This window comes from Cricetulus griseus, chromosome 5, assembly GCF_003668045.3.
Source record: "Cricetulus griseus strain 17A/GY chromosome 5, alternate assembly CriGri-PICRH-1.0, whole genome shotgun sequence".
Classification (NCBI taxonomy): Eukaryota; Metazoa; Chordata; class Mammalia; order Rodentia; family Cricetidae; genus Cricetulus; species Cricetulus griseus.
Window position 1 is genome coordinate 95,685,673 of NC_048598.1, and position 12,860 is coordinate 95,698,532.

Below are 12,860 nucleotides of genomic sequence, written 5' to 3' on the forward strand. Positions count from 1 at the left end.
CTACATGTTTAAAAGAGACTCATTTCTATATGGAGTCCTTCTAAAAGCAGGAACCCAGTTTATTTATTTATTTATTTATTTATTTATTTATTTATTTATTTATTTAAAAGGTTCAATCGTTAGGGACCTAGAAAATGCTGCTATCACACATTCAGCTTTGGATCTCAAACTGAGAGCATCCAGGGAGCAGCAGAGGACTTTGTCTAGCCTAATTAGAGACCAGACGGGCCGAAGACCGAAAGCCAGTTAAGGTAACTTCATTAAACAAGTTCAGACATAGCACAGAGGAAGCAGGGGGTGCTTGTCACACTCAAGCACAGAGGATCTCTGTGTTATCTACTGCTTAGGTGAACACTGTTTTCTTTTTAATTTTATTGGAGTAGTAAACAATTCTGAAGGGGAGAAGAGGGTATTCAAATAGCCTGAACTCCACTCCTTCTTCTACTTGTTTTCTATGGCTTGTGAGCACTATTAACATTTTTATTTCCTACTTATTCATCTATTGTTAGTTTATTTTGGCAAATTCAATTCAATGTGAACATTTCATATTCCACATGCAATTTAAGAATCCAGTTTGACTAAGCAGTTCACCCAGACTTACAGAAACAGTGTTTTATCCAATGATTTTGCCCCTTAAAACCAAAACATGACAAGAGAGCAAAGTAAAAAAAGAAAAAAAAAACCTGCTTACACTTACATAAACAGTTAGTTGAAAATCTTTAAAAGCTATCAAAATTATGCAGTGCTTATTACCTCTGCTTGCTACTGACAAAAGTACAAATACAGACTTTGCAATGGTGCCCAATGTGAGAAAATTATTTTCCATAAATCAGTCAGTGTGTCTACCTCAGAACATCACAAGTGCATATTCATAGCATGTTTTAATAAAGAACAGGCACAGCTATAAAGTAGAGCCTGGTTAACCTAAGCTTGGTTAATGCTTACTGAATACGAGTCAGGCTACAACCTTCCTCAAGAACCTCCATCACTTACAGATACAGGAGAGCCACAGATGGCTGTAATGCTCCCTACATGGGTCGGAAAAGCACTAACTACATTGCTTAGACAATTGTAATTAGTGAGACTTCCAAAATCATCGCCACTTATGTAAATGAGCAGTGAGTACATATAATGAAGCAGCAGATGACATAGCAGTAATAAAAACAGAATTTAAATGAAACTAAATCTAGAGTAGAGAACACACTGAGACAGGGTTTACCAGTAGTGTAAAATCTCTAACACATATATTAGTATCCAGCAGGTCAGACCTAAGAATTTATCTACAACATCAACATAAGAACTCTATTTTTACACCAATACAAATAGGAACTCCCCATTCAGTTTTGTTCTTAGCTCTAATAAGGTCATTATCCTTATTATCATTTTATTTCATTTTCCTTTAATTCTTGTCTTCCATAAACAGAAATGGCCAGGCTTTTATCTGTTGCATTATATTTTTAACTTTATTGATCCGGTTTTAGTAACAAATACTTAAGGCATCTATAAAATTTCTGGGCTTCAGTCTCTTTCCACTTTTAATATGTACCATGTAGAAGTCATGTGTGCACTGGGCCTGATGCCCACTTCCAGTACTCTCTAGTCATTATGGTTAGCTTTTTCGAGATCCAGGAAGGGGCCTGTCACCCATCTGTATTTATGCTGTGCCTGTGCGAAATGTGATGCTATGAAAAGTAAAGGAAAACAAACCTGGTCTAAGGACTGCAAGGACATCATCATCCTGGGGAGCGCAGGACTAGAAGAGCTGTCCTCATAATAACTTTTCTGGATTAGATACTAATTACAAGTTAGTGTTTCCTTTGTAAAAGTCCTTATAACTTGTTCATTTTCCCATAGGCATGGTATGTCTGATAAAAATGGCTTAAGAAATAAACCCAGATGGTCTGAAATACCAGTGTTTGTCCTATGTTACACTATACTTATTTGTATTTGTTTTCTTAATTAACAAATAGTTTCTGAGATTTCAAACACGAAGTCCACAATCATCCATTTACTTGCTGCCCTGCCTGAACTTTTTTTTTTTTTTTTTTTTTTTTTTGGTTTTGGGAGACAGGGTTTCTCTGTATTGCTTTGGAGCCTGTCCTGGAACTCGCTCTGTAGACCAGGCTGGCCTCGAACTCACAGAGTTCCACCTGCCTCTGCTTCCCGAGTGCTGGAATTAAAGGCATGCGCCACCAATGCCCAGCCTGCCTGAACTTTATAGTCTACTTAATAGTCATTTACCAAACCTAACTACCAGAAATCCCAAAACAGACACATTTCAATCTTCTATTAACCCTTCTTACTTGATGAATAGCGTAGATACATTAGATTTCTTCAGAAAATTTATTTTGAATATGTCTTTACAGTACTCAAACTTGTTTTTATCAAGACTACACTCATATCCCAGCACAGCCATATCTGATGGGAATGACTAAAGTTATAAAGCCAGCACAGCAGTGTGACAAAGATCCAGCAAAGCAGTGCCACTTTTGGTTTTGTTCTCCACAGTCTGCATGCTTGGGGGGCTTTTAATATTTACACCATTTGGGGATGCTGGATTGATGGGAAATTTCTTATGAATCATTTATGTCTTCTTCTAGGAGTACTGCTTCATAGCTTCCTCAGGAAAGTCCTGAGCATACTACCCCTCCCACTTTTAAGAGATAACCTTATCTACTTGAAGGTCTTCCTTACACCTTGGGGGTTGTGATGCACATAAAGCAGTTGAGAGATCTCTTCATGAGGCTCTGAAATAGTCTTGAAACATCTACCCCTGAACTTATTCAGGAACAATATAATCAAAACAAAGTGCAAGCTTCTTCCAATTATAAGTGACATATATAGCAACAAAGTTAGATTGACTGAAGTTACCTCTGCCCTGCAAAGGGCTTATCCTGATGGGCAAAGAATGGTGTAGAAAGAATGAGGTATCAGGAACTCCCTTTCTTAGAAAAGTTAGTGCCCACAGAGCCATTATGATGTCATATAGCCAATAAGCGAAAGAATGCCGGGATTAGAGATATAAATTCTCTAAAGATATGAAATGTAAACATTGCCAGGAATGTAAAAATATGCCAGAAAGTGAATAATAACTGTGGCAAGTGTTGGCCTGAGGATTTTGCTTGGGCCTACCGACAATTGGCAGACACTCTGACCACTAAGGGTTATTAATACAGTGCTTGGGACATGGCCATCTGCCTGGGCTGGCTTAGAGGTTTTCTTTTCTGTCTAGCATCCTTGAAGCCACAAGAGCTGCCAGAAGTCGGGTTATGGGGTTGATGAGGGAGAATGACTGTTAAGATCATTCTGTTCAAAGACAAACATGGGATAGACAGACAGATGATAGGTAGATGGATATTATAGATATTAGACATTAACTGATAACCATGCTATAATCCATTGACCCCCAAGAGGTTGGGCATAAAAGGAAGGACTGGGGAGACACAGGATCTCCCTGGGAGATTTTATGGGTGGAGTTGGGGAAGGAGGGAATAGAACAGGAGGAACACGTGGGGAGATGAGAGAATAAAGAAAAAAAAAAGATAACTCTGCTCTAACATGGCTTATTAATGACTAAACTTAGATATGTAAGGGGAAGTTAAACAAGTGTCCAGAGACAGAAATGATATGATCTATGTTTTAGAACATGAAACTATCACTGATTACCGAATTCTATATAAATAAGGAAGTGTTCTGACTGCCAATGAGTCAGCCTGAGAGATTTCCCCAATATCCACGGCCTGGCTCAATCCTTCCCTCACCTACTCCTTGTATCCTCTCTGGAACCAGTCAACTACCAGGGCTGCCCCCAGCAATATCCTATGTTATTTTTTATAACCATTTATTTCATTTCTTCTCTCCTACATGGCATAAACAACAGGAAGCAATCAGTCACCACTGCATGCCCAATGCTAATAAATGTCTATTCCACTGGTGGTTTTAATAGTTGTAGTTCATAGTCTGGCTCCCATTCACGGCTCCAGACCATCTAAAGCAATTACAGGCTTTAAAAGAGATGGACTGGTAGCATCTAAATGCCTGGTACTCTTCCTAGCTTGTCAGGACTACTATAGCAATAATAAAGAGAATTTTCCCTACATGAAGACACCTATATAAAAAGTTATATGTTGAAGTCAAACTTTTAACAAAGTGATTAAGTCATGTTAGTTAAAGTACAAACAGAAAGGGCAGTTAGCTACTTCAACAGCCTAAATGTGAGAGAAAGGTGAAGGGCTCTAGCAAGCCAAGCAAGGCAAGCATGATCCCAATGGGTTTTACCTTTCACCCTTCTCTCTCATTTCTCTGCCTGGCTAAACCATTAGATTACAATCCTAAAGCTAGCCACCAAGGTACATTCCCTTACTGGTCATTTCCTCCTGCTAAGGTTGACTACCAAGGTCTAGCTATCAAAGTATTTAAGTCCAGCAATCAAAAGTCCCTATCCCCACCATCCTAATTAACATGCCCAATCAAAACAAACCACAAACCAACTCATCCTAATGCAGGGTTTCTCTTTTCCCTTTATAAACTGCCATTTGCCTAAAGTCTGTCTCCTCTCTATCCAGAGGCAGTCTTTTGTTCCTCAGAGCAATTATCCCTTCCCTCTCTCCTTTGCCCCCTTTTCCCACTTCTGCTCTTCCTCTATCTCCTACTCTTGTCTCTTATTCCCTGCCCTTTGTCCCTCTAGGGCAGATGAATGTCCTTTGTGTTGAAAACTTAGTCTTGGGGCATCTTGTGCCATCTTCAAGGTCCTTTTAAAAGGACCTTGTTAATGAAATGAGAGGACACTGCAGCAAAGATTTAGCAAAAGCAAAAGCAGCTTTACCTTATATGGACATTGTCTACACTATGATGAATGCATTAGCTATTAAAATCACTCACATATGTGTGTGCCCCCCTGAAACACACATCTAAGAAGTTACTACTTCTAGAGATCAAATAAAGCTAAGCAGAAATGAAGTCATGTACACCTCATACCTTAAGGTCTAATCTTCAAAATAGATGCGTTATTTCCAAATGTTAAAGAAATAAGAGTTTCCCCTGGAATGGAGAGGAAAAATGTTAGTAAAAAAGACTGGATTTACCAATATATATGCAAAAGTTAGAATAGAATGTAAAGCATTCAAATGTTTTTATCTTTGAGAAAGTTTTCAGAATACTAACAAAACATATAAAGCCACTTGTGAGGTTCTAAAGATGGGTTCTTACCAGGGAGTTACTACTACAAATGTCTCTGCTACAGCCTAACCCCTGCAGGTTTGTGCAAGCACACACACACACACACACACACACACACACACACACACACACACACACACACACACACACACACACACACGTGTCATCTGTGCAAGTCTGGATGGGTGACAGCTGTGCTGTTAATAACTATGGCTGAGGACTACGGCCATCTTCAGAAAGCTTGTTCATTACCTTTAAAACCGTGCACTGCTCCAGTCCTCTTAAATATACACACACTTTACTATGCCATGTTCCAGGTTATAATGCTAGTCTATTCCCTTCATTAATCTTTAGAGTAGCTTTCTCTGGATTACATTTGAACCATCCATTCAGGAAGTCAATATGTCACGGTCAAGTACATATTAAGTCACTTGAGAAAAATATGAGGACCTCAAAATGCATATAGTTCATAATTTGATTTCTTAATCCTTACTTAGGATACAGAAAAACAGTGAAGCTAATCAGTTTCTCCAAGCTTTATTTCATCCCCTAATACTATCCCTTAACAAAATAAAATAATGCTTGATTTGAGAAACCCATGGTAATTTAAGAAAGAAGAAAATTCCAAATGTAAAATGAAAAACTCATAAACAAGGATGAGGCCAAGTCAATACACTAAGAAACAAGGACAATTTAGTCTCTGCTCCAGTCTGTCAACTTAAAAAGAAAAAAAAAAAATCTAGTCAAAAATACGGAAAAAATAGTGCTTCATCACCATACTTTTCATAATTTCGTTTGATTCTCATATTTAAATCTCTCTCACACATACACCATGGACTCTTTTGTCAACTTTGACATGGGTATCTGCAGGATTTACTGAAAAAGGTTTAAAAGTCAATGCTACAACAATACTCTCCCACATTACATTCTAGACTTTAACATAATTAGCAGAAAGGCTTCAACTTTACTGATAAGACAGAAACCATGACAACTGTATTCCTCAAAGAGACCCCATAAACCAGATGTTGTGGTGCATACCTTTGGTCCCAGGGAGTGGCAGGCAGCTCCGGGGCATGTTCCAACAGCTATACACAGAGACACTGTCTCAAAAAAAAAAAAAAAAAAAGTAAAAAAAAAGTCTTCCTTTGATGATCCTGCATGGAAGGTCTCACCCTCCCTGAGAAGTGGATGGGAAAAGAGGATGGGAGGGAGAGGGAACTGGGGTTATATGTAAAATAATATTGTTTCTAATTTAAACATGTATGTATGTATGTATGTATGTATGTATGAATGTATGTATGTATATGTCATCATCAACTAAGGGCATAGGCAATTCATGATTCAGAAAGAATAAGAATAGCAAATAGCACATGGGGAGGGCCTAGGCCTGGCCCAGGATGATGTTGTGGAATCTGGGAAGCCCCTGTGGAGGGACCTACCCTCCATGGGAGCAGAGGGGGGAGGGAGCTGGTGAGGGGTTGAGGGGAGGGAAGGGAGAGGGAGAAGGGATTGACATGTGAAGCAAGCTTGTTCCTAAGCTGAACGAAAAAAAAAAAAAAAAAGAATAGCAAATAGCTGGACAACCTTAAAATTTTCAAAACTTTCCCACTAAAGGAGGTCCTTGCACAGAGAGTGCAGGAAACAGATTCTTTAGTGAGACATGCTTCGTCTAATGCAAAAGGCAGACACTCTAGTGGCTGACAGAAAATTTACACAACACTTTTACTGGGTTGTTGGGACCAAGAAATGGCTTTATGCTACGTGTTGGTGGCACACGCCTTTAATCCCAGTTTGGAAGGCAGAGGCAGGCGGATCTCTGTGAGTTCGAGGCCTGCGTGGTCTCCAGAGCGAGTGCCAGAATAGGCTCCAAAGCTACACAGAGAAACCCTGTCTCGAGTAACCAAAAAGAAAAAAAAAAAAAAGAAAAGAAAAGAAATAGCTTTACAAAAATACAGGGCACCTGGGAGCTGCTAACCACGGGGGATTAGTCATTCAGAACAAATGTGAAAAGTAGAGAAACAAGCCTGAGTATTTGGTGAAAACCCAGTGTGGCTGGAAAAGAGAACAACAGAAAGACACAAAACAAAACCCACCTTCTATTACTATTTGGAAAGGGGCAGAGGAGCAAAGCCCAAGCCCACAGTTAGGGGGAGGTCAAGATGGTCCCACACCAAAGACCTCATCAACATATTCACACTCAAACTCAAGGCTTAAATGTGAATCTCCTCTCATCTTTCGAAGAACGGCTAGTAATTACAGACAGCTAAGCTTCCTGAACTCAGTGCCACTGTAGTCTAATTGTTCTCCAAGGCCTTTTAACACTTGATTTTTTTCCTCAAGTCTGAAACAAACTATCCAGATTTAAATGTCACCTCTACCTCTTATTAGCTAGCTGACGGAGGGGGGGGGGATCACTAAACCCTTCTAAAACACAGTATCTACAAACATATAGGTAAGGTATAAAGCACTGACATCATAGTTTTGTGATAATTAAATGAGTTAATGCACACAATACCTAAGACGCCACCAAGCATAGAGAAAACACTCAATAAATGCTGGTTTGTTGTTACTAGCATTAAATTACTATTTTCTTTTCTACCCACTGTTCCCATTGTCCCTTCTATCACTAATGAAAATCAGTTATCAACTCTTACCTGCACTACCGCTACTGACTAATTGGGTTTTCTTCTACTACACTTGCTATATCATAATTATGCTATATATTCTTTGTGCAGGAGGCAGAGTGACTTAAACCCAAAGTGAGTGATGTCTTTCTATTGCTACTATCTGGTGTGAGACATCCATATCACTACTGTAGTATTCAAATTCCTTAGCACACATATGACTTTTCTCATCATCCCAAAGAAAGTAAAATAGTTACCCAGAAAGTCCCAGCTCACTCATAATCTAACCATCAGAAACAAAAATTTTCTTATGTTCACATACTAATTAAAGTTAAAGATCACCTTTATTATGATTTATCTTTATACCTTAGAAACATATTCTAATGCACCACAAAACAAATATTTGCTAAGTAAGTGAAAGCAGGAAAATCACAAATTAACATCAAAATATTCAATCTCAGATGTAACGGCAAAAATAAAAACCTATTTTAGGCACTCTCACAAAGATACTAAATGTAAAACAGGTGTATAGTTTTTAGGAGGAAAATGCATTCTGAGTTAACAAACTTACCTGGATGTACATCTTGCTATAATTACATCTTGGCTGTAGAGATCTAAAATCTAGGTTCTGCAATTTATCCAGTGACTCAACTTCCAGGACCCCTTTGGATTCCTTTATTGAATTGGCAACAATTCTGCTTCACAATGATGTCCACAGAAAATTCAAATAGAAATAGAAAATTCAAGTTGATACTTGCTGCTGAGGACACAAAGAGCAACATTTTATCCAAAATATAGCCCATAATTTTCCTTAACTATCTTTGACATAATTTTGGTTTTGCTTTCTTTAATAAGCTAATTTCGGTGTTGGGGTGCAGGTGTTAGAAGAACATACGACTTTACAGGTTTACTGAAATTATAAACACACAGCAAGCTTCTCTGGGGTTGAAAAAGAACTACTCTTTACTTATCCTTGGCATTAAAAGCTAGTTTTTAGACGTTTTTACTTCTAAAAGCTAGTTTTAAGATCTGTAGCCAGGCATAGTGGCTCACGCTTTTAATCTTAGCGCTAAGAGTCAAAAGCAGGTGAATCTCTGTGAGTTCGAGGGCAGCATGATTTACATAAATTATTTCGGGACAGCAAGAGCTACATAAACAATCTCTAAGCAACAACAAAGATCTGAGAAAGTTTCACCAACTTCATCACGGTAAAGTATTTTAAAATATACAGACCATGGGGAGGAGCTAGCTTGCTTGCTGTTTTGTAATCCCCTTTGGCAATTTTAAAATTTTGTGTATACGCCCTGTACCAAAAGCTCCTTCATTCCATGAATATTGGGTGTCTCCTCCTCGAACTCGTAAATAACCTAGAGAGACGACTACTGAAATTAACAGTCTTTCTTGGGAAACTTCTTGCCAGGGTCACGCACTAGCATCACTACTTTAATGCGTGGGGATCCACGTTCCCAAACAACTGATCTGCACCTGGACCGGTACCTGGAACCACTCGCCCCCCGAAGGATGCTTAGCACAGCGGGTTAACCGAATGTGCAACTAAACAACCCCCGTTATATCACCCAGAACCCCTGAATTCACTCACTCACAAGACAACAGGAAACCTGGCAACTGTTTCAACACACCCACATGTGACTTCCGGAGCGCGCCCTGAAAGACGCATGCGCACTGCACTATCCACCCCTCCCCAGCTGGCTTGGGCGTCACGGCATAACCGGACTAGGGGGCGGGACCTCGGCCAAGCTCCTCCCGCGTCGTCAAGGCAACTCAGTATGCGCGCCGCTCCTGTTTGCACGCCTCTAGTGGATCCCCAGGGAACTCGAGAAAGACCACAAGAGTTACATAAGGAGTTTGCTTGCTTTTTAGAGTCCTAAATCCTGAAGCCAACAGCAACTCTATTCAAAACCAGAGTCATTTTCTGTTTAGTTGCCTAAAGCCCTCGGAGGCAGCAGCTTTTATTCACCTTCTAAGTTAAGCACGCAAATGTGCTGTTGGCAAAAATATAAATGCACAAAGACAGCAATGTTATTTGGTTGTTATTATCACAGTTTAGAGCTATTTATGCGATTTTCAGCCAAGTTGAAGAACACAACAGAGAGCACTTTGTTAGCCTGAATATTTTTCTTTCTTGACTGTATTTTTGGGTGATCAAAAATCGTCATAATTTAAGAAACTATATAATGAATAATTTTGGATTATAGAAAGATGAACAAAAATGTATATTCTTCACAGGTCTATCATTGTTATGGTGGAATTTCCACCCAAGCCCTTCTCCCCTCTCTCCCTTCAAAGCCTGCTACTTCTCAGAAAGCCACCAAATGATGAACCCCCTCCCCCAGAGATACTCAAGACCACTTCCACAGAGTATTTAAACTGCCCCCAGAAACCAGAGTTCTGGCTTTTCTGGTCTCCCTTTCCCGTCTCTACTCTGGGAGACTGGAAGGCCATACGGGAGTGCTGTATCCGTATCCATTAAACGTGGGCTTTTTAAAATTCAGTTTGATTTGATGTGATTTGGATTGCTGCATTGGCAGAAAGGCTTATGGGGGTGTAGAAACTTTTCATCTGGAGGTCCCACCAAGGGGGATGTTTTTCCCTCACTGGCCCAGGGCTACGTGGTGGGAAAATACCCTTCTTCCTCATACCTGCTCTGTCATGCTAAGATCAGCTTTTGACTGGGTAAGTTGTCCTTTCTAAGACATTGACTTAGAGGCTCAGGGCCTCCTGCAATTTTCGAGGTGTCCTGTCAAAGATGTCGCCATGCCAGTCCCCCAACCTGTTACTGGGACAAGGACCTGCTTGTCCAATGGGAACCCTTCTTCAGAAGATGCTCTGTTCAAGGGATTCTCTCACCCCCTGTTTTTGACCCAAGGCTACCACAGTGGATGCATTGCATTAGGCTTTGGGTTCCAGCATAGACTTGTGAAATGGTCACCTGCCATTCAAACCAAACACTCTTGGGCTGCCTTTTACAAAATCTTTTTAAAGTTGGAGCTGTCTGACACCATATGTTCTGAACACCTGATTTCTCTGTGCACTAAGGCCTGGCCTCAATATGTCCTTGACAATGGGACGCCATGGCCATCAGAGGGAACTTTTGATTTTACCATCCTCCATGATCTTGAATTTTTTGCCAGCATGGGGACAAGTGAACAGAACCCCTGTATGTCTATAGTTGCTGGATACTGCGCTCCCAGCCTTCCCTCAGTAGCCAGTGTCTCACAGTACTGGTCTTGCAGGCTAGGGGTCATGGTGCCTCCAGATTCCCACCTATCTGGGAATTGGTACCCAGAAAATTCTGCCCTGACCTTGCTGCCTGAGACCCTGGTCCCTCCCCTGCCCCCAACCGGCTCCTCCAGGGCCACCAGTTGCATTCAGTGGCCCACATTCCTCTCATTCCTCCCCCATCCACCTCTTCCCCTTCCTTCCCCTCCAAGATAAAGGTCAAGAGTAACAACTTCCTCCTCCTTACCCACCTTCCTCTTTTCCCCTTCCCCCTACCACCCCTCCCTAGCCTTCCACGTCATCTCCTTGTCCCCCTCTACACATTGACCTATACTTGACCTAGCTTCCCTAGCAGGAGCCACCATCCTAGCCACCCGTTTCATTTCTCAGTCAGCTCCAGATATTAGAAACCAATTACAAACACTGGGGAGGGGTCCCCAAACTCCCATACAGAAGTTGGTGAAAATGGCTTTTAAAGTTTTCAATGCCCAAAAAGAAGCAGCCGAGTCCTCCTGACAGATAAGGCCATGCTCTGAGCCTCTAAGCATTAGCAGTTGCCCTGAGGCCACAGGGGGTACAAGGGAAGCTGACCACCAAGAGGTTCCATCCCACTGGAGCTCAACCAAGTCAACACCTCCAGGATCCTGCTACAAACGCTGGCAGGATAGTCATCTGGCAAGATATTTCTGGACCCTCAACCACCCATGAGGCCATGCCCCTTCTGCTGTCAGCCTGGACACTGGAAATCAGAATGCCCCCGTGTGGGTTTGTCTTGTATGCCACGCCATGGAGGCCGAGCCTCACCAGCATCAGCAGCTGAGATTGTGCCAGCCTTCAAACTACTCAGCCTGGCGGAGAACTGATGCGGTCCAGACTTGGTGACTCCCAGTGTCCTGTCCAAGCCTAGGGTAACACTGCAGGTAGTGGGTAAGTCCATTACTTTTCTTTTGGACACGGGAACTACCTACTCTGTTTTGACCTCTCACTCAGGTCCCACAGTTCCCTCTCCAATTCCTGTCATGGGGATGGATGGGACCCCCTCCGTCCCATTTCAGTAAAACCTGGAGCTGTCTCACTTCTACTCATCTACATATCCCTCTCAGGTATGATGATATTCCATTACTAGGGTACCTGCAGCTCATTAATTTATTAGGTTAAGTTTTCTGCTAAAAGTACAGACAGGTGTGCTTCTTTCACAGGCTTCATAGTCAGGGATTAACAGGTTTCAGATGAACCTTCAGAGGTTCAGAGTTTTAAATTTCCTCTGATTATCTTGCAAAAATGTTCATAACTTTTAACCTAAAACCATAGACTGTTACTACAACACCAAGATGTAAATCTGTTCCAGCTGTCTTACAGATACCTGCAATTTCTTGGGAGAAGTTCTCCTTCTATATCAAGAAATCTGGTCTGATAAAAACAGTCTCCAGAACCCATTTTTACCTCACCCATTTTCAAGCATATCTTGCAGGTGGCACTCCACCTGCCTGGGCCAAGGTCAACCCACAGAGGATCCGCCAGATAACGCCAGCACCTGCACCAGCTCCTGGGACTTCATCATTGGCACCACCTCTCAAGTCTTAAGTGGACGCCTCTTCAGGATACTTGGTCTGTCCAGCAGCTGGGACTCTCCACCCTCCAGTTTTCCAAGATGTCCCAATGAGGGACACATCTGCTCTCCAGTCTCACTCATTCACCCCTCCTCTTCTGTACAACCAGGACACTTCTCCATTCCCCTCACTGTGGCAGTTATCACCCTTCCCATGGCTAGCCCCATTCTTGGGGCCAATGATAGCAATCTATTTTCTCTCCTAGCAA

The 12,860-nt window shown here is 41.4% G+C and overlaps 1 protein-coding gene across 14 annotated transcripts in view; it reads right to left on the reverse strand.

The window, feature by feature from the left end:
• LOC100765285 (protection of telomeres protein 1) overlaps positions 1 to 9,499 on the reverse strand; it is a 48,461-nt gene extending 38,962 nt beyond the window's left edge. For 4 of the 14 annotated variants that reach the window (XM_027416771.2, XM_027416770.2, XM_027416767.2 and 1 more), the window contains exons 1-4: positions 9,407 to 9,480; positions 8,374 to 8,562; positions 6,217 to 6,278; positions 4,978 to 5,040 (exon numbers count right to left, since the gene is read on the reverse strand). Coding sequence is in view for 2 of the 14 variants with exons in the window: in XM_027416768.2 (XP_027272569.1) it covers positions 6,217 to 6,253 (37 nt within the window). In the remaining 12 variants the exon portion in view is untranslated. Of the gene's footprint in view, positions 1 to 4,977; positions 5,041 to 6,216; positions 6,283 to 8,373; positions 8,563 to 9,402 lie in introns of those variants that run through there. The other 10 variants (XM_027416768.2, XM_027416766.2, XM_027416764.2 and 7 more) reach the window with 9 other exon arrangements.
• Positions 9,500 to 12,860: the final 3,361 nt, after the last annotated feature.